The sequence below is a fragment of the Hypanus sabinus genome, chromosome 22 (assembly GCF_030144855.1).
Source record: "Hypanus sabinus isolate sHypSab1 chromosome 22, sHypSab1.hap1, whole genome shotgun sequence".
Classification (NCBI taxonomy): Eukaryota; Metazoa; Chordata; class Chondrichthyes; order Myliobatiformes; family Dasyatidae; genus Hypanus; species Hypanus sabinus.
In genome coordinates, this window is record NC_082727.1 from 50,172,014 (window position 1) to 50,196,935 (window position 24,922).

Sequence of the window (24,922 nt, forward strand, 5' to 3'; positions counted from 1 at the left end):
ATTTGTTGATTGGACTCTATAGTATGCACTATAGTGTGTTTCTGGTTCCATTTGCTCCTTTTTTGTTGCTAATTCGGGCACCTGCAGATATTGAACGATAGCACTAGACTGAGCTGAACAGAATATGCCTGAACTCTTTTAATACTGTGTTTTATGTTCTGTTTTGTCCACTCATTTTCTTTTGCCATTTGCGTGATGTGTTCTTTTCTTAGTGTGGGGGGTTGATGCTTTCTTTTGTGGCTGTCTGTGGGAAGACAAACCTCGGGGAATGTATACTGCATACATACTTTGATAATAAACGTACTTCGAATATTGAGTTTATTGTGCCACACAGAACCCCACCTTTTGCCTTCTCTGAATCAACAGTCCAGTCTATCCTATGCATCTAGAAGCCTGCAGGTCTTATTGATGTATTCTGCCTGTCCATAGGGAGACAAGTCTCATTTCTGCCTGATGAGCAATCTTGCCATCAGGCCTTCAGTCTTGTTCTCCAGCAACTGTACATTTGCTAACAAGATGCTGGGTAGAGGAAGTTTCATGCCCCTTCGTTAGCCTTGGAGTACTCCCCATCTTTCTTTCAGCCATGACGGTGTACCTTCATCCACCTAAAGCATGTCTGAGAGTTAAGTCCACCGAGTCGTTCAGAAGACTGTCAAAATCACTAGTTTAAGACAGTTGAAAAGTACATTACTTAAAGGGATATTACAAGCTGCAGGTTACAGTGAGAAGTAATTCAAAAGAAGTATATCTATAAGTTTTGTAAGCTGCCCACAACATGTCACTATGGTTCTCCAGCGCCATCTAGCCCTCTGAGAATTTGGGGCTATACCCTGTTGCCGAGGATATTCTTTCAGAGGCTAGCAACAGTAGTCGGGTCTCCAGGTCTCTGGCACAGTGACCCAGTGGAAAATAGTTTGGTCACAGTAGTAATAGGAGACTCAAAGAGGGGGATGACTGGAGATTCTGTAGTAGCAGTAGAAAATTCAAAATAGTGTGTTACCTCCCAGGTGTCAGGGTCAAGGGTGACTCTAAGCAGCTGCAGAAAAATCTTGAGGAGGGTCAACAGCCAGAGGTTGTTGTACATTTTAGTACATACAACACAGACAGAACAAAGAATATGTCCTGCATGATGAGTATAGGAAGAAAGATAAGAAATTAAAAAGCAGGAGCACAAGGGTAATGATCAATAAGTTACTTCTGGTGCCACATGCCAGTCAATCCAGGCACAGAAAGATAGTCCAAACGAATGTCAGAATGAAGACCTCGAGCTGGTGCAGGGGTCAGGGATTCAGGTTCTTGGATCACTGGGATCTCCTCTAGGGTAGCAGGATATGTTGCACTCAAACCAGAGGGGCACCAAAATGTCAACAGAAGATTTGCTTTGAACACCAGGGACAGTTTAAACTAGACTGGTGGGGGTGGGGGGGGGGGGGGGGGTGGTGAACTCAAGAACAAAGTCAGTGAGAAAACAGGAGACAGGGGTATGTTAAAGAGCCAAAATAGATAGTCAAGTCAACTTTTATTGTCATTTCAACCATAACTGCTGGTACAGTACATAGTAAAAATGAGACAAGGTTTTTCAGGACCATGGTGTTACATGACACAGTACAAAAAACTAGACTGAACTACGTAATTTAAAAAAACACAGAGAAAGCTACACTAGACTACAGACCTACACTGGACTGCACAAAAACAGTGCAGGCATTACAATAAATAATAAACAGGACAGTAGGGCAAGGTGTCAGTCCAGGCTTCGGGTATTGAGGAGTCTGATAGCTTGAGGGAAGAAACTGTTACATGGTCTGGTCGTGAGAGCCTGAATGCTTTGGAGCCTTTTCCCAGACAGCAGGAGGGAGAAGAGATTGTACGAGGGGTGCATGGGGTCCTTCATAATGCTGTTTCCTTTGCGGATGTAGCGTGTAGTGTAAATGTCCGTGATGGCAGGAAGAGAGATCTTCCCGATGATCTTTTCAGCTGACCTGCTGATAGATTTAACAATCAGGACAGCCATTTTTACAGTAAAAGGCCAGATAAGACCACTGCCTTAAACTGCATCAATTTCAATCCACCAGGCTTAGCAGGTAAAGCAGATGAGCTGAAGGCATGTATTGCCTGCAAAGGCGGGATACTGTGACCATAACAGAAATGCTGCTGAGGGAACAGCAGGACTGGTAGCTCAATCTGCTGAGATACCAATGATTTAGATGTGATAGAGAAACATGAAGGAGTAGAGGGTTAGTTTTGATAATGGAGGCCATAATAGCATTACTTAAAGGGGATATTGTTGAGGCACCATCTAATGAGGTTATTTGGGTAGGACTTACAAGATATAAAGGGAATGTTCACCTAGGCAAGGCTATATTATAACCCCCCCCCCCCCCGCCCCCCAATAGTCAGTGAGCACTTGAGGAGCAGATGTATTGAAAACTTGCATGTAGTTGTGACAATAGTAGGGCAGTGCAAGTGGGAGATACAAATTTTTCTGATATCAACTCAGCTACCCAGAATACAAAGAGAATGATGGGGGCAGAATTTGCGTGGTGCATTCAAGACAGCTTCCTCATGCAATATTTTGAGGTACGTAGTTGGTAAAGAGCAATACTGGGCCTCTTCTGAGGGAACGAGGTGGGCTAAGAAACTGACGTGGCATTTGGGAAGTACCTTAGGTCTAATAACTATTCTTCTGTTAGTTTAAGGTACTAGAAGATAGAACAGGTCCACAGGTTAATGTTCTGAACTGGAGCAGGGCCAACTTTGAAGGCATTAAGCAAGGACTACTTAAAGGCAAAGGAACAGTTAGCAAATGGGAAGCTTTTAAAAAGGTCATACCAAAAGTCCAGAGGCAGTATGTCCTGTTAGAGTAAAGAATAGATATATACAACGTTCAGTGAATCCTGGCTGATAAAAAAAAACACACAAAAAAGGAGGAAGTGTACATTGATTTCAAGAAGTTGCGCACAAATTAATCTGTCAATGAATATAATAAGTTTAACAGCAGGATTAAGAGGGAAATCAGGAGAGCATAAAGACGGAATGAATCACTGTCAAACTTGAAAAAGAGAAACCGAATTCCGATGTGTCGGTATTTCAGTGGAGTAAAAGAAATTACTGTGGCATGAGAAAGAAACTGACCAAAGTTGGCTGGAAAAGGACACTAACAGGAAGGACAGCAGAGCAGCGGTGGCTGGAGTTTATGCGAGGAGTGAGGAAGGTGCAAGACAGATATATTACAAAAAAGAATAAATTTTCAAATAGAAAAAGGACACAACCATGGCTGACAAGAGAATTCAAAGCCAAAGTAAAAGCAAAGGAGAGGGCATACAAGGAAGCAAAAATTAGTGGGAAGACAAGAGGATTGAGAAGTTTTTAAAAGCTTACAAAAGGAAACTAAGAAGGTCATTAAGAGGGAAAAGATGAACTATGAAAGGAAGCTAGCAAATAAAATCAAAGAGGATACTAAAAGCTTTTTCAAGTATATAAGGAGTAAAAGACAGATGAGAGTAGATATAGGACCGATAGAAAATGATGCTGGAGAAACTGTAATGGTGGAGGTACTGAACGAGTATTTTGCATCAGTCTTCACTGAGGAGACATCAGCAGTTTACCGGACACTCAAGGATGTCAGGGAAAAGAAGTGCGCGCAGTCACAATTACGACAGAGAAAGTACTCAGGAAGCTGAATAGTCTAAGGGTAGATAAATCTCCCGGACCAGATGGAATGCACCTTCATGTTCTGAAGGAAGTAGGTGCGGAGACTGCAGAAGCATTAGCAATGATCTTTCAAAAGTCAATAGTTTCTGGCCTGGTTCCTGAGGCTGGCTTTTGACAAGGTGCCCCACATGAGGCTGCCAAACAAGATAAGAGCCCGTGGAATTACGGGAAAGTTACATACATGGATCGGGCATTGGCTGATTGGCAGGAAACAGAGAGTGGGAATAAAGGGATCCCATTCTGGTTGGCTGCCGGCTAGTAGTGGTGTTCCACAGGGGTCCATCTTGGGGGCGCTTCTTTTTATAGTGTATATCAACAATTTGGATTATGGAATAGATGATTTTGTGGCTAAATTTGCTGATGATACAATGATAGGTGGAGGGGCCAGTAGTGCTGAGGAAACAGAGAGTCTGCAGAGAGACTTGGATAGATTGGGAGAATGGGCAAAGAAGTGGCAAATTAAATACAAAGTTGGAAAGTGTATGCACTTTGGTAGAAGAAATAAATGGACAGACTATTATTTAAATATGAGAGAATTCAAAGTTCTAAGATGCAAAGGGACTTGGGAGTCCTCGTGCAGGATACCCTTAAGATTAACCTCTAGGTTGAGTCAGTGGTGAAGAAGGCTAATGCAATGTTGGCATTCATTTCTAGAGGAATAGAGTATAGGAGCAGGGATGAGATCTCACTTGGAGTACTGTGTGCAGTTTTGGGCTCCTTATTTAAGAAAGGATGTGCTGACGTTGGAGAGGGTTCCGAGAAGATTCATTAGAATGATTCCGGGAATGAGAGGGTTAACATATGAGGAACATTTGACCACTCTTGGACTGTACTCCTTGGAGTTTAGAAGAATGAGGGGGGACCTCATAGAAACATTTCAAATGTTGAAAGGCATGGACAGAGTGGATGTGGCAAAGTTGTTTCCCATGGAGGGGGAGTCTAGTACGAGAGGGCATTACTTAAGGATTGAAGGGCGCCCATTCAGAACAGAGATGCGAAGAAATTTTTTTAGCCAGAGGGTGGTGGATCTGTGGAATTTGTTGCCACGGACGGCAGTGGAGGCCAAGTCATTGGGTGTATTTAAGGCAGAGATTGATAGGTATCTGAGTAGCCGGGCACCAAAGGTTATGGTGAAAAGGCGGGGGAGTGGGACTAAATGGGAGAATGGATCAGCTCATGATAAAATGGCGGAGCAGACCCAATGGGCCAAATGGCCGACTTCTGCTCCTTTATGGTCTCATGGTCCTATGAATTGCCTGTGTTTGAAGCCACAGAAGATGGCCAAGATTTTTGATGTCTACTTCTCCTTAGTGTTTCCTAAAGGTAGTATGATGGATTCCAAAGAAATGAGGGTAATAAATATTTGCTTTGTCATTAGCCACTACTGAGGTTCCAGAAGAATGGCTAATTTTGTTTTCACTGTTCAAGCGTAGCAAGGAGAGGCTCGAGAACAACAAGCCAGTAAGCCTCACTCAGTTGTAAGGAAATTACTGGAGGGAATCCTGAGACAAGATCACTTGGACAGTTTAGCGTAGTCAGCATGGTTTTGTGCATTGGAGGTCATGTCTGAGTTTTTTTAAAGAAGTAACTAAGGGTATAGATAAAGGTAGAGCAGTGGATGTTGTCCATATGGACTTCAGTAAGGCCTTGGACAAGGTCCCACATGACAGGATGATTAGGAAGGTTAGGTCACAAAGAATTCCAAGGGGAGCTTACAAGGAGAATTCAGAAATGGTTTGATGATAGGAAACACATGGTGATGGTTAAAGATCAATTTCCCTAAATGGAGGACTGTAACTAGTAATGTTCCCGGGGATCAGTGTTGGGACCTGTTATTCATTATTAATTTAAAACATTTAGATTTACACGTACAGTATAAGGGACAATTAGCAAGTTTGCCAATAATTATATACTAGAGGGCCTTGATAGTTAAGCAGTTTATGACGAATTACAGAGAGATCTTGATCAGGTTGATGGGCTGAGGAATGGCAAATGGATTTAAACTTGCATAAAGGTAAGGTGATGCATCTCAGACTGTCAGACCAGGATAGGGCCTAGATAATGAATTGTGTTGTGGAACAGAGGAACCTGGGAGCAGTACAAGTGCACAGTTTTCTGAAAGTGGACATGCAAGTAGACAAAGTACGAAGGCAGCATTTGGCATGATACTCTTAATCAGTCAGGGCACTGAGATTAGGAGTAGGGTCATTACACTGCAGTTCTATAGTCATTGGTGAGATCACACTTGGAGTAATATGTACAGTTTTAGTCTCCTTGTATTAAAAAGACATTGTCAAGATGAAGAGGGTGCAGAAGAAATTTACAAGGATACTGCCAGGACTAGAAGGCTTGAGTAAAAAATGTTTGAAAATTAGTGAATATCCCAATCTATATAAATATTCTGCAAAATGTACCTGACCACAGAGTCTCTCTGGCCATTAAATACCTTCTGTCAGTGCAGCCAGATGATTAAGGATAAAAGAGGTTTGCAATGCAAAGCTCTGCACTTTACAGCCCAGGAGTCACGTCTTCACATACTACTCTGGAGAAAGCACAGTTCAGTACAGGCAGCCAGTAACTTAAGGCAGCAAATGATCTGCATCATAGTAATACAGAAAAACTTGTTCCTTTATTAAGGACTACAAAAATTTAACATGCCAGTCCAGCAAATAGCAAACGGAATATTGCAGAAAGGAAGTCACAGATACTGCACTATGAATCAAACACTTCCAAATATCCTCAAATAAATAATAAGATTGATGAATACAGACAAAATGCAGATAAAATACAAAGTGAAAAGAAATTAGAAAAGCTATACATACATTAGTACATGCCTATTATACTGTATTTCTAAAATTCAATGTTATTGAATTTAATGGAACTAAATTTCAGAATTGGAGCAAAAGGACAAATTTCTACACCTAAAGCCAAAACAAAACCAAATTTAGTTTGACTGCAGTTTTTTGGCTGAAAATATGAAATACCTAAAAAAAAAACTACTTACGGTTGGAATGGAATGAAATGTTGTTTGTCCTCATCATCAATTTTCCCTGTAATTATGTCAGTGACATCCATAACTGAAATAATAAGAAAAAAACTGTTATCTACCTGCTTACAATAAAGTTTCCTACAATTATTTGGAAATAAAGAAATATTGGGCATGTTTGTTATAAATTAGGTGGTTCAGCACTTTCATTTCCACAAACACTCCTTAGAGACAAGCTCCTTTTGGATAATCTAGTTGTATTTGAAATCTTCAACATGTCAAATAAAGTGAATTAATCCCAAAATAAATATTAACCACATTCAAATCCATGTAAAATGAATCAATCCCATATTCACACAAGATTAGGAAAGTCAATTTCATGCTAGTATTTTCAGTTATACTTTTATATTCCATTTATAAAAAAAACTGCAAGCAACTATCAATTAAATTCTTATAAGTTTTCACTATAGTTCTAATGACTGAAATCTTTATAAGCATTTTTTTCTTAAATCCATTACTTACAGAAAGTGCAGAGAAATTTCACAGCTAAACAGATCTTACAGAAACCACAAAATTTCAGCTTAGAGTTATTTTTTTTAATGTATAGGATTTTTGAGTGTGTATTCTGAGTAATTTAATAAGAGATTTTAAGGGGAAACCATCAGCTGGGCAGGATAGACAAATGCTGTGTCCATAAAGCCCAGTGAACCACATGAATTAGCACAACAGACAGCTGCTTTTACTTTCACAATTCCTGACAACAGCTTTTTTAAAATTCTGAATTTACATAATTCAGTAACTTAACTACAACTTACTGCACCTACACTATCATTATTTTTAATTAAGTTGTAACATTCAATAAAACTTTGATTGTTCTCAGGAAATTGGTGAAAAAAATAATTAGTTGCTCAGTATAATAAATATCCCAGTGAATCTGGCAAGTTTAAAAAGGAGGATTGTCTGTAAGACCGTACTCAATTTAAAGGAACCAGGGCTCTGGCTGAGTGGAAGGGAACATGGGAAATGTCTGCGTGGAAGGGAAGTATGGGATTCCTGAATGGATTAGTGTAAATTTGCTGTATATTCTTTTCTTCCCATAAGAAAATACTTTACATTTAGGTGCATTCCACTTTCGAGTAAAAAATAACTACTTTTCAATCCATTTGGAAGAATTCTCTGAAAACCATTAGTTGTTTACATTTTTTCTAAGATTATTAGACTTTAATAAAAAGGAAGTGTGACATCATAACAAAAGATAAATTAGTTTCAACTAACAAATGTTTTCATATAATTGAGGGGTTTGCACAGGATATTTATTTGGTTTACAACATTTGAATGGAAAGTCATGATGGACTCAATTATATTGAATACTTGTTACTTATTAGAGATTCTAGACATTTCCATTCAGAATACATCGATATGACTATGCACAAAAAAACCACTGTGTCCAATTGTAATGTATACTATAATGTACCATTCTTCAAAAGGCTAATTTTAATGGCATTTATAGTTTGTATACCTATGCCTATGTCACAATAAATTTGAATAGTCTGCCCCTACTGGGGTTCACCCACAGGCCCTCAATGTTGCAGCACATCTGATCACCTTGTCACTAATGTAAAGTTACATTGATCTTTCAATAAAAGCATTGAAAAACTTAAAGTCCATATATACTCTATCAGCTTACTAAATTAGATGGAGATCTGAAATAATCTTAACAGAAATAAATGAACAAGTATAAGTACTAGGCTATTTGTTTTTCTCTTGCAAAAACTTCAATCGGTTCATTATCACATGGCTAAGGATTTACCAGCAACTCCAAAGGGTCTTCTCAATCCTGTTGTAAATTTCCTGGTGTTATTGTCCTTCAGCTCCATGCGACCCACTCTGACAATCTGGCACACAAAGCTAATTTTTTCTCTTTTAAGGTCTTTACTGCCAAGATCCTATAAAATATAGAGAGAATAACTCAAATTAAAAAAGATCACTGAAGAAGTGTATATGCATAAATAACTTAACCTCTCTTCCCCCTTTATAAATATAGACTCTCCTATATATCTAAAAGTCATTTTAAACATTGAGAAGCATATTCACCTTAACAAAGATAAGTATTGCTGGCATTTAATTATTTCCACAGATTGTGTGAAAAATATCTTGACATTGTTTATAACCCAACAATTGCAGAGTTTTTGCAAGCATACAAAAGTTCTTTCGTTAAGCCCACAAAGAAATAGAAAGTTTATAACGTCTTTAATTTTTCAGTTCAGGCATCTGATCATCAGACCAGAACTGCTGTGAAGGAAAATTGCATCAAAATTAAATTATTTGTCCTTCCAAAATATTTGAGCCAATCTTAAAATGACAATTTGTAATTTTCTACACAATCGTTGTCCATTTCATCATAGAAATGCCAGTGTAAAAGTTTGGTAAAAGTTCCGCTCTAATTTTATAGTTTAGCAATGTTTCTATTTGGAAACTATCTTATAACTCAAACTATTGTCTGGGATTACAAGTATAAAAATGCATTGGGAAGTAAAATGAAGAACCTAACCCTGTGTAAATTCACCAGATAAATCAGGTGTGTAAAGTCACTGCACCCTACAATCTCTGATTATATAAATACATCATATTATTTTTGGAAATTTCTCTTCAGTAGCCACCTACGCCACTTCTGACAGATCTTCTGTAGATTCAAGACACGTAAATGAACATATCTGATGTATGAGTAAACTCTTCTCGGGTCTTCCAGCCAGGTATCGATTATAACCAAGGTTTTGATGACAAACTCCACCATCTTCATCAGGGATGATGCCTGGGCATGTCTAGTCTGGTGGTATTTTTACCCCTGTAGTCCACTCCTACTGATTGGTTAGACAACAATTATACCAGTGCCTAAGAATAATGTGAGCTGCCTTAATGTCTATTGCCCGGTAGCACTCACATCTACAGCAGCGAAATGCTTTGAGAGGTTGCTCATTACTAGACAGAACTCCTGCCTCAGCAAGAACCTGGACCCTTTGCAATTTGCCTATCACCGTGGAGAGCATTCTGACAGGTTACATCACTGTCTGGTATGGGGGGGCTACCGAACAGGACCCAAAGGAGGTCCAGAAGGTTGCTCCATCTTGTTGGATACTCGCCTACAAAGTACCCAGAACGTCTTTAGGGGGCAATGTCTCAGAAAGGCAGTGTCTTTCTGTACTCTGTATTCATATATTTAAATTAATAAAAATATTGTAAAGAAAGAAAAATGTATGAATACAGGGTAAGGAGTTTTTATATGCGATTTAGTTTAATGCATTGACTGTATATTTTTTACTGTACTCTGTATTCTTATATAGATAAATTAATAAAAATATTGGAAAGAAAGAAAGGCAATGTCCATTATTAAAGATGTCCAGCACCCAGGGCATGCCCTTTTCACTGTTACCATCAGGTAGGAGGTACAGAAGCCTGAAAGGACACACTCAGCAATTCAGGAACAGCTTCTTCCCCCCCTGCCATCCAATTCCTAAATGGACATTGAACCAATGAACTCTACCTCACTTTTTTAACATGTATTATTTCTGGTTTTTGCATGATTTTTAATCTATTCAATATACACATACTATATTTGATTATTTTAGTTTGTTTTTTTTTTCTTCTTCTGTATTAGCATTGAACTACTACTGCTAAATTGCCAAATTTCATGACACATGCCAGTGATAATAAACCTGATTCTTATATCATCCAATCAGGTTTCCACTCTCCCACCTTGTTTGCAATTGAATTCTAGCTCTTACTTAAAGCGAGGCATTTGTCTTCGTGAAAATTCCTTTTCTTCAGTTTTACTTCAATGGCTTCCTTTACCAGGCAGTCCCAAAAGCCATTGGCCATAAGGAAATGCAAATCACAGCTTCTGTGGGTCAGATGACCTGGGACTCATGTCGGCTGGCGTTCACAGGATTCCCTGTGAGTGCAGAGCAGCATGTATTGACCAGATGGGACACATAGTGGAAATCCACATCAAGGAGTCCAGGAGCTGTATCTATCAGGATTACTTGGAGAAATAGGCGTTTGCAGAACATTACATTCACAACGGCCATAAGATGGACTTTGACTCTTTCCATCTCTCACTATCCCATCCCCCCAAATGGCTTTTAGGATCTCCTGGTAAAGGAGAGCATTAAAATAAAACTGAAGGAAAAGAATTTTAACAAAGATGAAGGTCTCGCTCTAAGAAAGAAATTCAATTGTAAACAAGTTGGAAGAGCAGAAACCTGATTGGGTGAGGTCTAACTAATCAGAAGAGACAGAATACAGGAGTAAATACCACTGGACTAGACATGCCCAAGCATCATGCCTGATGAAGATGATGGAGATTTTCTTCAAAATATCAGTTATAATCAAGATCTGTACCTAGCTGGAAACCCATTACGTTTATTAGTTATATACACCAGGAAAGCACTAGATATTTGATGTTATCTCCTGATGTGCAATATATTCTCTTTCTGTTAGTGACAACCTATTAAGTCCACTTTTTCCATGGTGTGACTAATCTGTTTGGTTTTCTACATGCTAACTACTTAACTATTTTGTAGACAAGCATCATCATTAATCATTGCAACACCAATTTAAAATAAAGCTAAATGCAGAGGAAGTACACAAAAGAGCATCAACTATTACTTTAAAAAAATGTGAATAACTTACTGTAAATACAGCTTTTAGGTTGTTTAGCCGGTCTATGTCTTTAGGAAGGCCTGAACTTGCCCATCGAACTAGGTAGTTTTCACTACATAAATAAGTTCATAAATGTTATTCTCAGCATACAAACCTTCCTAGTCTTTCCTACTGATGCATCAGAAGCAAATTAAAATGTGTTTTTAATTCACTTTCACAACAGTAATCATTTAGACAACTTCAAATGTTTTAAACATGCAAAATACAAAATCAAAAAAAGAAATCTTAATTTGTGATAACTAAAGATTTAATGAGCATGCACTATCACATACAAAATGCATTTGCTTTTGAAAATGAAGATAGAAAGCAGAACTGTGATGTATTTGAAGAATAAACAGAATTTTACTGAGGTAAATAATTTTTGATGGAGTACTTGAGAATCATATTTTACCTAACTATAGCAGGTCCTCCTCCTCAATACATCTCTGTTGTACTCATGCCTCCTCATGTCATTCCTCAGCTAATCCCAGTATCATCTCTCCACTCCTTTCTTTGTTATTTACATATCTACCTTTAAACTATCTGTGCTATTTTCCACATTCCAAATATTGTATTTGTTAAAAAGTTTCAAATAAATACCAGGCTTCATTTTCTAATGACTAAATGGTAGTTATGAATGATTATTATGTTTCCCAACAAGCAGAAACATCATCTTACTTGAACAAACTCTTTTATAATTTATTGCAATTATGTTCCCAGTACAGTTGTATTTTCCTAAAGAAAGCTTTAACCTATAAACTTTTTCCACACAAACAAATCATTTCTCACAGCTCCTTTAGTGTCTCTGGACCTTTATTACATTGGGCCATAGCTCACTGGGAAATACAGGAACTCAGGGAACGAGAAAAATCCAAACTTCTGGTTGGACACGTCCCATAGACTAGTTTTCCAAATGAGGCCCAATACTTATTCCATTAGGAAGCCAGTGAATTACTTTAAAACTGTAGCAATCTCTACACACTTGCATGAAGAACTTTCCCAACAAGCCTACACCAAGTAAATTCTGGTGAGTCAGCAAGCCCTTTGTTTAAATAGAGTGGAATAAACACAAGAAGGATAAGTACCATAGCTTTATATACAGTATTCCAAAGTTTTACATTATTTAATTCAGATTTTTAAAAACAACTTTTTAAAATCTTCAGTGCTTAATTTTTGATGGGTTTGGAATAATGTTTCGGAATGATCTTGACAGCTTTTACAGTTGATAAAGTCAAGGACCATATATTGCAGCTTTATTTTGGGCTATTTGTGAGTGCATCTTGGTCTAGTTCTTATCACACAGGCAGTACATTAAGCAAGCCCCATGAATTGCTTTAGATCAGGACAGTTCAGAACAACAAGTCAACTTCAACAACATCTGGCAACAGTATATCATCAGAAATACAATAGGCAAGCACGTTGGCCAAGGCAAGAGAGAAATTCAATATAATTGTTTCTAAAATATATCCCCTTAGATACAAATTTAAAATTTGAATTTTCTTTTCCTTTAGTTACCTGTTTGTTATTTTATCTATATCTCTAAACTACTCTATTCTACTCCTTTAATGCATTTAGAAACAAGGTTGAATATTCAATCATGCAGCACAATGTACCGCTACAAAGAATTAAATTTTAAGACAAAGTATTAATCTGGGCAGGCATAGTCACCCTCTGGGCATTTATCCCTGCAACCACTTTAAGTGCTGCATCTCCTCCCTCGTAACTATTCAGCACCCTAACCAGTCTCACCAAGTGAGACAGCACCAGCGTCATTTATTGTATTTGGTGCTACTGGTGTGGCCTTTTTTACATCGGTGATACCCACGCAGCTGGGGGATTTCTTCATTAAGCACCTTTGCTCTGTCCATCACATCAACTAGCATCTCACAGTGGCCAAACATTTTAATTCCACTTCTCATAACCGCACCACATGTCTCCTCCATTTCCATAATGAAGCCAGACATAGAGGAGCAACACCTCATATTCCATCTTTGTAGTCTCTAACCTGATGATATGAAATCTAATTTCAATTAACTACCTCCCAATACCTGCCCTGTGACTTCCCTTGTATCTGTGGCTCTGTTAACCTTTCTCTCATACTCCCAAGACCTACACTTCATCTTCACGTTCCTCTCAGGTTCCTGATCTCCCTTTATTCGATGCCTACTGCCATCTTTAACTCTTTGCCCCTCACACCTATCCCAATTGTTCACATTATTTCCTACTAACCCCCACCCCACCACCCTCCAGCTCTCCTCCTCTCATTTACTTATCACCTACCAATTCTTGCTTCTCTCTTCCCCTGCCCTTTTATTCCAGCTTTTGCTCCTTCCTTTCCCACCCTAATAAAGGGTCTCTGCCTGAAACCCTGACTGGTTATTTTCCTTCAAAGCTGCTTCCTGACCTGCTGAGATCCTCCAGCATTTTATGTGTGTGATTTGGATGAAGGAGAAGTGTTTTGTATACTTAAGTTTACAAATTACACCAAGATGCAAAGGAAGCATGGAGCAGAGTGAGAAATTATATTAGGACATCGATCTGTTAAATGAATTGAACAAAATCCCATAAGGTAGAAGATTCCTCCAGAACGCATCCAGAAAAAAAGCTATATTTCCTTAGTAATGCAGAATTGAAAACTATGGAATTGAAAAGATTTTTGTTTCAAGATTTATAAAATGAGAAACATTGTTACAAAGTCATTTTTAAAATCAACACTAAGGAAGTTAGTGTATAAAATGATTGAAAAACAGACTTTTGGCTCTATGTACATAAATTAATACTGCTTCTAAGGAAGGAAAATATTGACCTTATTTGGTTAGAATACAATTTCAGCAGAATCACTGGAAAGAATTAAAGCCTTAAATTTAAAAGACCTAGTACATAAGCATGTCTTATACTCTGCTGAGCACAGAAGGTTAAGTATAGATCTAATTAATTCTGTTCAATAGGGTAGTTACAACTTCTTTTGTGGAAGAAACTGGAACAGAGTAACAATGGAAGGAACATTAGAACATGACCATCATGGTGGAAAACTAGTGATATTTTCCCACATATAGGATGGGGAAAAGTGGAGTGTTCTTACTGATAATGCTAGATCAAATGAAACTTTCAAACTGAGACTAAAAGATCTTTTTTGCTGAGTAAGCATAAAGAAAAAGAATAAGAGGAAGATGAACAGAATGGCTGAAAATGGTATAGAAGTCAAATGACTTTCTACTCCTATGTAAACAAATTACCTGCCCAAATACAATGTAATTAGATTGCACCAATGCACTTTTTTTATTATTTCTATTTCTCTTAAACCAAATTAACTATCTAAATCAGAGAATGTAGAACAGATTTTAATTAACATTCCAAAACAAAGTGCTACTGAAGAATATGTTCTAAAAGCAGTATAAGCAATTCAGGTGATGCATGCTTTGTTCTTCAGATTACAAAACAGTTTTCTGTCTGAAATTACAATAACAGTACTAAACATAATCAATGCAATATTCCACAGCCATCTTATCTTGAAGAGTTATAACAGCAAGGTGCCATACAATAATTCAGGATACAATATTTTATGAGTGAACAACATAACCCATCTTTCATGCTTTTAAAAGAGGTGGGGGGGAGAGGGGGAGGGAGGGGGAGAGGAAGAGAAAATTAAATACTACTCTCTCTGTGTAAATGCAGAAGAGAATACGTGATCTTCTTGATTTGGAATTCATTGATTATTCAGTTTTCATTGATAGATTAAATTTAAAGTATCTTTTTTTTACCGTATTTCATCACACCCTCAAGTTACTCTCTTCATAATTAAGCTGACCACCAACCTAATAAACTTGGACTTAATCGGGTCATATAAAGACATCAATACTTCAGCGTCTTCCCCTATTTTGCAGACAACATTCTTCAGAGTTACAAACAGACTGAAAGAAGGTGTAGTAGCAAACTTCGCTTGTCTGTTTATGTCAATATTGTGTTTCTGAGACTGCAAATAAGAAAAATGAGAAAAGGTCACTTTAGACACCAAGAAAATACCATGCATTTCATTAGCCTCTTTTTTCAATTCAGCATTTCATATACATATTACAAGTTGGTAGCAAAACTACATACAACAACACAAGATAGCACAAAGAATAATCATTATTTCCTGAAGCAAGTTATAATGCTCAAACAGGAAGTATTTTTGATGAAATTCAATCACCTTCAAGATAGCATCACAGCCTTAAATCTATTAAAAACAGTTCCAGATTTACCAGAGATCTGACATAACATTTATGACCAACCATACAAAAGTGCTCCATGCCCTCTTGTAAACTTCTAAAATCTAGTCTAATAAAAGCAGGTAACTCAAGATGCTGGAAAAACACCAGTAATGTTGTCTCACAAAATCTTTCAAAATAGATAAGCAACATGACATCTTTTATATTTTATGCTCCAATCTGTAAAGGCAAGACTGCAATGTGCCTTTATCACTATCCACTTGAACCCCAAAGTCCCTCTGTTCATTAACATTCCACAATAACAATCTCTTAATCAATGGCAGTAAAAGTAAAGAACTGATTGTTGACATCAAGAAAGGAAAAGGAAGGCAAGGATGAACCAGTCTACGTTTGGGATATTAGCAGTGGAGAGAACCAGCATCATTAAATTCCTGGGCACTTACAAATCAGCTGAATTGTCCTGGGCCCAACATATAGATGCATTCACAAGGAAGGCAACCAGAGGCTCAGAAATCTCCTCCCTCACCTCCCACAGTAGCCTGGGGTACATCCCGTCTGGTCCCAGAGACTTATCCAGCTTGATTCTTTCCAAATGCTCCAGCACATGTTCTTTCTTAATATCTACATTCTTAGGGTTTTCAGTCTGCTGCAAGTCTTCACTACAATCACCAAGATCCTTTTCCATAGTGAATACTGAAGTAAAGTATTCATTAAGTATCCCTGCTATTTCCTCTGGTTCCATACACACTTTCCCACTGTCACACTTGATGGGTCCTATTCTTTCATGTCTTATCCTCTTTGCATCATCAATGGGGATGGGAGAGGTTCTGGAGGATTGGAGAGTTGCAGATGTTGTTCCCTTATTCAAGAAAGGGAGTAGAGATTGCCCAGGAAATTATACACCAGAGACTTACTTTAGTGGTTAGTAAGTTGATGGAAAAGATCTTGAGAAGCAGGATATAGGAACATTTGGAGAAGTATAATATAATTAGGAATAGTCAGCATGGCTTTGTCAAGGGCAGGTAGTGCCTTATGAGCCTGATTGAATTTTTTGAGGATGTGACTAAACACATTGATGAAGGAAGAACAGTAGAGTAGTGTATATGGATTTCAGCAAGGAATTTGATAAGGTACCCCATGCAAGACTTATTGAGAAAGTAAGGAGGCATGGGATCCAAGGGGACCTTGCTTAGTGGATCCAGAATTGGCTTGCTCACAAAAGGCAAAGAGTGGTTGCAGACGGGTCATATTCTGCATGGAGGTTGGTGACCAGTGGTGTGCCTCAGGGTATGTTCTGGGACCCTTTGTGATTTTTATAAATGACCTGGATGAGGAAGTAAATTTGCTGATGAGACAAAGGTTGGGGTGTTGTGGATAGTGTGGAATGCTGTCAGAGGTTACAGCAGGATATTGATAGGATGCAAAACTGGACTGAGAAGTTACAGATGGCGTTCAACCCAAATAAGTGTGAAGTGGTTGATTTAGTAAAATTTAGTAAAAGACAGATGATTTAGTAAATTTGCTGATGATACAAAGGTTGGGGGTAAACACAGAAACATAGAATACCTACATCATAATACAGGCCCTTCAGCACACAAAGTTGCGCTGAACATGTCCCTACCTTAGAAATTACTAGACTTCCCCATAGCCCTCTATTTTCCTAATCTCCATGTACCTAAAAGTCTTTTAAAAGACCCTATCGTATTCAACTCCACCACCGTTGCTGGCAGCCCACTCCATGCATTCACCACTCTCTGAGTAAAAAACTTACCCCTGACATCTCCTCTGTACCTACTCCCCAGCACCTTAAAATCTGTGTCCTCTTGTGGCAATCATTTCAGCCCTGGGAAAAAGCCTCTGACTATCCACATGAACAATGCCACTCATCATCTTATACGTCTCTATCAGGTCACCTCTCATCCTGGAATTTAGAAGGTAGAAGGATGAGAAGGGATCTGATTGAAACATATAATATTATTAAGGGATTGGACACACTAGAGGCAGGAAGCATGTTCCCAATGTCAGGGGAGTCCAGATCCAGAGGGCATAGTTTAAGAATAAGGGGTAGGCCATTTCGAACAGAATTGAGGAGAAACTTTTTCACCGAGGGAGTTGTAGATCTATGGAATGCTCTGCCTCTGAAGGCAATGGAGGTCAATTCTCTGGATGCTTCCATGAAAATGTTAGACAGAGCTCTTAAAGATAGTGGAGTCAAGGGATATGGGGGAGAAGGCAGGAACGGGGTACTGATTGTGGATGATCAGCCCTGATCACAGTGAATGGCCGTGCAGGCTCAAAGGGCTGAATGGCTTATCCCTGCACCTATTGTCTATTATCTCCGTCACTCCAAGGAGAAAAGGCCGAGTTCACGCAACCTGTTTTCATAAGGCATGCTTCCCAATCCAGGCAATATCCTTGTAAATCCAAAATCTCCTAATATTTGTTCAAAAAGCTAACTATACCAGGTAATCTAATGAAAATCCAACTACCACGCACAAAATTTTGTTAGGCTTGATAATCTATAAACATTATGTTAGGTTTGATAACCTATAAGCAAGTTGATCATCTGCTCAATGGATTGATCATGTAATCAGCACTGTAATGATTTGTGCATTTGATCTTGTTTGCAAATCATTTAATATTGCATAATACTATCAATTCCCAATATAACAACCAACAAATTAACTTTACAGTTAAGTAGAATTTATAAGGTCAGATTTTAAACAGCCTAGACCAGGGGTTCCCAACCTGGGCTGCAGAGACACCTCGGTGAACGATAGGGGTTCATGGTATAAAGAAGATTGGAACCCGCCCCCAGAACTGACAGAAATTGTATCTGCTTGTGCCAATACTTCCAATTGACTGCAACCAAGAGATTCTCACATTAAACTCTTACATTGCAGGATACATTACTTTCAAAAGCACAATAGAAAGCTTTACTGCTGAATTAAAATTTACATACTTCCTCTGCACTTTATGTCTGCTAGCAAGGGCTTACACTCAATGGGCGCCTTTATTAGGTACCCCCTATATTCAATAAAGTGGCCACTGAGTGTATTTATCATTTATCAATTACAATATATTTGAATCACACTTATAGTCTCATTACCCCATATTCATGTAAATTAAATTGAATCATAATTTTGAATTTTATTATACAAAAAAAATCTAAATTCACTACCAAGAAAAGCAGTTTGGTAAAGAAAGAAAAAAGGACAAAAAAAATCCTTATCATATAGTAAAACATATTATTAGCCAACATCTGTACTTGATAACAAATCAAAGATTTTGAAAATAATTCAAAAAAGGTCCCCACAGTGTTAGAAAGTCTTGTCTTGATTCAGAAATTGAACAACAAATCTTCTCTAAATTTAAGCATGACATAACTTTGCCTAAACATTGAGCATGAGTAGGCAGAGCAACATCCTTCCACCTAAGCAACAACACCCCTCTAGCTATAAGAGAAATAAAAGCCAAAATGTGCAAATCTGGTGTGTCCAAGATAATATATTTTCCTCCAGCGATACCAAAGAAGTCACAGGGTTTGGTTTAAAATTTACTTTAAAAAGTACAGAAAAAGTTTGAAATCCTTCCAATATTTTTCAAGACTCAGACATGTCAAGAACATATGAATTAATGAAGCCTCCCCATTGTTACACCTATCACAATAGGGAGATATATGCAAATAAAAATGAGACAACAATAAAAGAAATCAATTAAAATATTGAAAAAGTAAAGAAATAGAACACTTCTAATTGGCAAATAATGGATGGATGCTCTAATCAATGAATTTGAATCGAATACCAGCTTGCGCCCCATCTCAAATGCTCTTCACCTCAAGGCCTCAGGGTTTCGAACCAGAGCTCACGCTCGCTTCCCAGAATCTTCTTGGAGACAGCAAAGTGCTGCATTACTCAATTGATCTCCAAACTGTAAATCACAGACTCTAACAGTCCACAAACATATTTAAGATGAAAAACAGACATAAAAGAAGTGAAATAAGCAGTTTGTGGTCTATCTGGAAGATGTTGACAGAGGAAGCATTGTACACAGGCACCATCTTGACAGGACAAAATGAAAAAAATGTAATTTTTCAAATATAAGAAAAAAGTAAATAGGACAGATAAGTAACCACAAATTTCTTACGCAACTGCGAAAATCCATGTCAAACACTTGAATGTTTTAAAAGGGCTTTGTTTTTTTACAAAATTATTTTAGTTCAATACTATCTGACATAAAACAGAAATATCATTTTAAAAAGTTGCAATAGCTGTCAAATTGTGGAAGGTTTAGCTCTTCTTCTCAAAAATGTACTTTGATGTCTGATTGAAAATTCCAAACAGAGAATAACGGGAAAGCAATGAACTATGTGTCATGGGCTATGTTAAGGTGTAAGATTCTTTAATCTTTAGACAACAATTGTGGAAAACTAAAGTACCTTTTCTTAGTAAGTGGACATCACTAAATAGCTGCTAGCATAAATATTACAGTTAATACAAGAGGTGATTGATAAGTTTGTGGCCTAAGGTAGGAGTCAATTTTAGAAAATCTAGCACATTTATTTTTTCTACACTTACACACCTAGTCCAGTGGTCGTGGAGCATACGGATCCCTTCTTTTAGAGGTTGGCGTCTCTGACCTCCAGAAGTGGTTCACAGCATGGGGTGATTGATAAATTAGTGGCCCAGGGTATAAGGAGATGAGTTATTAACTTCAAACTTTCTGCATTATCACTCAAAGAGTTGAACTGCATGTGCATGTAACGAGAGCTGTATAACTCATCTCTGCTGTGGACCACCTGGAGGTCCAAGAAACTCTTGTTACACGCACGTGTAGTTCAACTCTTTTGAGTGATAATGCAGCAAGTCTAAAGTTAATAATTCTCCTTCTACCTTAGGCTACGAACTTATCAATCACCCCGCTGTGGACCACTTCTACAAAGTAAGGACCCGTATGCTCCACGACCGCTGGACTAAGTATGTACACGTAGGAGGGGACTATGTTGAAAAATAAATGTGCTAGGTTTTCTAAAATTGACTCCTTCTACCTTAGGCCACAAACTTATCAATCACCCCTCATATATCTCATTTGAAACAGATGTTCCATTTTGAATATCTTTGATCTGAAATTGCTAACATGTTAATGTGTGGAAAGAATAACAAGCCATGGAATTAATTATGCCACATACATACATACATACCCACACATAAGCACAACAGTATGCAGGGTCAGCTGTTCAGTCGTTATTGATCAATGGAAGACAGCAATAGTTTCTTTGAGACTTGAATCTAAAATCATAACTTTAAATTGATTCATATTGTTGGTTTCTAAATCCAACAGAGATTTTCTATTTACACAAAACGTATGCAAACTTGCTCTATCCTTTGACGTTAAATATGAGCTTGTATACACTTCACACCAGTTGAAAGCCAATTTAAGAATGGTTTTAAGAGATTCATCCTGGCAAAAGACAAAATTCAAATAACTTCAGTGACTAAAATATTATACTTCCAGAAATACTTTTGTTCTTTATAACAAAATCAACTACCTTCTTAGTCATTGCACCTGCCATAAGAAATCTATTTCTCAATGTAACAATGCAAATTAAAAATAGCAGCAATTCCACAACAGATTACTGGACCACATAATCAACAACTTCCTCCACTTCCATGTCAAACTTTAAAATTCTCGAAGAATCAGATTCAGGTTTATTATTAAGGACTTGTACACTGCGAAACTTCTACCTAAATGATTTCTGCCCGGTGCCATTGAGCCTAAACAATTACTGCCCAATGGCACTGAGTTTAACAATCATAAAGTGCATTGAGCAGCTAGTTAACAGATCATATAAAATCCTGCCTTCAAGCTGCATTGGATCCCTTCTAGTTCATCTACCATAGACTGGAGAAACGTTCTTTTCTTTGGTTGTATATATGCACAGTCAGATGACAAAAACTTGAACTGAACTTGTTTTGTGGAAATAGTCAATGCAAAGATATAAATTGCAAAATATATAATAAGTACAAAACAAAAAATGTTCATGGACCATTCAGAAATCTGATGGAGGGAAGTCAAATTTGTAACTATTTGCATATAATTTTATTAATGCACAATGGAACACACGTACTTGCTGAGAAATTGGACTTCGTTTCTTATTCACTGTTTCGGAACTGCAAATTGTGTCAACCCCAAGTCAGAAAGCATAAAAAGCAGACTATAAAATTGGGCCATCCTTGCTTTATGACATCATCATCATGACTTGAAGACTTAAATCCCCTTTTAAGTGTTGAAACCAATCTGAGCATTTTCATAAACAGCTGCTACGAAAGGGGGGCAGGTACCTGGCATACCATTCATGTACTGACCCATATTGCTCATAAATAGATCCTATCTCTGCAGCGACCAGATTATGGAAAGTGTGGCAAAGGGAAAGCTGAGCAAAAGCCCTCTAAGAAAGATTCTCCCAACTAACAAAAGGACCTATGATGCTCTAAGATCACCGATAGCTCCAATTTTCAGCAGCAAACATCAGATCTACAGATCAAATGGTCTGTGAAACAAACTGAAGAATTCACCAGATTTATAATTTTTACAAAGGCCTGCAGCATTGATCATTTTATTAATGAAAAAATAATGGGAGGATTTTTTTTAAACACGGAACAATAACCAACTTAAAATAATATAGTTCATTATTTTCATTGAACATTGATTGTCATTCATTACAATGAACTATGCCTAACACAGTAAATATAATGGGCAAAAATATAATGGCAACTATTAGGGTGAAAAATATCTAAAGATGACAGAAATAAGCTTGAACACATCCAAAGCAGGCAGATTTTGCCTTTAAACACAAGTGATTCTGCAGATGCTGGAAACCCAAAGCAACAAGCACAAGATGCTAGAGGAACTCAACAGGTCAGACAATATCTGTGGAGAGGAATAAACAATCGATGTTTCAGGCCAAGACCCTTCATCAGATTTTGTCTTTTATGTATGACTTGTGAATTAGAAACAGGCACAAACAGGTCAATTTCTAGGCAATAAGTCCAGTCACAGTTTACTTGTGATGTCACAAACTTCAAAAACAACATTGGTTTGCCTCACCCCTTCCAAATCTAATTTTCTTTACAATGTTAAGTTTATTCTCGATAGCAGCTATTATTTATTTTGCATAGTAGTGAAGACAAATTTGATCTTTCAAAGACAAGCACTGTTAAAATTTTCTGAAAATGACATTATTTTCTTTGCAGCCTCTTTTCAGGATTCAGGGAGGCACAAACTAATGGAAATATATTTTCAGATTGCTACCTTTATGATATGTGCTATCTTAAGGAAAATGCACTAAATGAACATACAATGATAAAGAAAAATGTGGAATTATTTAGCAAGTGGAAAATAATTCAACCACTCTCAGATTACTATTGTTACATATTGAAAACGCTTCTTATATTCATAACAGAGTCCTAAGCAACTTGCATTACATCAGTGCAGCTTAAGTTACATAGACTCCATTTTAAAACAAGACTGCATTAACTAAATGAGTTAAAGTGTTATCAATGCAAAACATAAGAGGTTATAAAAATCATCCAGCAGGCAGCTACAAAATATCACTTAATTGAAAGGGAATATTGAAAAAAGGTACCCGATATTAGGTTGTATATTTACATAGCACAGACACCGAAAATTAAAAGATGTCCACAAATTACCTTGCTGTATTGTTACTTGCTTAGTACAACATTTACACAGCACAAATTTGTAAAATAATGGTCATGCTGTGAAATTCACTTGGATAATTTTTACATCATTTTTAATCTTCCTTAGTATTAAAATGTTAAAAACCTGACAGCAGGTTATTTTGCAATGCAGTCCATTGTAACTAGATCATTTGCAAATATCTGAAAAACATGTTTCAAGTAGGTAAATTCTACAAGATTGGCACTTTCTAAGATTGCTTGCCTTTCAGGACCAAGGCTGAAGGTGTACTAACTCACAAATTATTTTTGGAATTATTTAAGGAAACAGCAACTACAGCCTTTCAGATAATGTTCAGGATTACATATCAAAGAAATCTTTAACTCTTATCAATATTAACTCCTACATAGTTCAGAATCAGAATTAGGTTCATTACCACCAGCATGTGACGTAAAATTTGTTAATTTAGCAGTAGCAGTTCAATGCAAATAACTAAAATAATAATAGTAAATAAGTAAATCAATTATATATGTATATTGAATAAATTAAAAAACACGAAAAGAACAGAAATACTGTATATTAAAAAAAAGTGAGTAAGCGTCTAAGGGTTCAATGTCTATTTAGGAATCGGATGGCAGAGGGGAAGAAGCTGTTCCTGAATCGCTGAGTGTGTGCATTCAGGCTTCTGTACCTCCTAGCTCATGGTAACAGTGAGGAAAGGGCATGCCCTGGATGTCGGATGTCCTTAATAATGGACGCTGCCTTTCTGAGACATCGCTCCCTGAAGATGTCCTGGGTACTTTGTAGGCTAGTACCGAGGATGGAGTTGACTAGATTTACAACCTTCTGCAGCTTTATTCGGTCCTGTGCAGTAGCCCCTCCATACCAGACAGCGATGTAGTCTGTCAGAATGCTCTCCACGGTACATCTACAGAAGTTTTTGAGTGTATTTTGTTGACATGCCAAATCTCTTCAAACTCTTAATGAAGTACAGCTGCTGTCTTGCTTTCTTTATAACTACATCGATATGCTGAGACCAGGTTAGATCCTCAGAGATCTTGACACCCAGGAACTTGAAACTGCTCACTCTCTCCATTTCTAGAGGATTGGTATGTGTTCCTTCATCTTACCCTTCCTTAAGTCCACAATCAGCTCTTTTGTCTTACTAATGTCGAGTGCCAGGTTGTTGCTGCGACACCACTCCATGACTTGGCACATCTCACTCCTGTACGCCCTCTCGTCACCACCTGAGATTCTACCAACAATGGTTGTGTTGTCAGCAAACTTATAGATGGTATTTGAGCTGAGCCTAGTCACACAGCCATGTGTATATAGAGAGTAGAGCAGTGGGCTAAGCACTCACCCGAAGTGCGCCAGTGTTGATCGTCAGCGAGGAGGATATGTTATCACCAATCCGCACAGATTGTGGTCTTCTGGTTAGGAAGTCGAGGATCCAATTACAGAGGGAGGTCCAGGCTCTGCAACTTCTCAATCAGGAATGTGGGAATGATGGTATTAAATGCTGAGCTAGTCAATGAACAGCACGCTGAATAGGTGTTTGTGTTGTTCAGATAGTCTAAAGCCGTGTGGCATCTGCCGTTGATCTATTGTGGTGATAGGCAAA

The 24,922-nt window shown here is 37.8% G+C and overlaps 1 protein-coding gene across 2 annotated transcripts in view; it reads right to left on the minus strand.

Moving 5' to 3' along the window:
* The window catches only part of dock1 (dedicator of cytokinesis 1), a 549,009-nt gene that overhangs the window by 420,816 nt on the left and 103,271 nt on the right, over positions 1-24,922 (minus strand). For both annotated transcript variants that reach the window (XM_059947697.1, XM_059947695.1), the window contains exons 8-11: positions 15,211-15,368; positions 11,387-11,468; positions 8,508-8,643; positions 6,716-6,788 (exon numbers count right to left, since the gene is read on the minus strand). In XM_059947697.1, the coding sequence (XP_059803680.1) occupies positions 6,716-6,788; positions 8,508-8,643; positions 11,387-11,468; positions 15,211-15,368 (449 nt within the window). The remainder of the gene's footprint in view (positions 1-6,715; positions 6,789-8,507; positions 8,644-11,386; positions 11,469-15,210; positions 15,369-24,922) is intronic.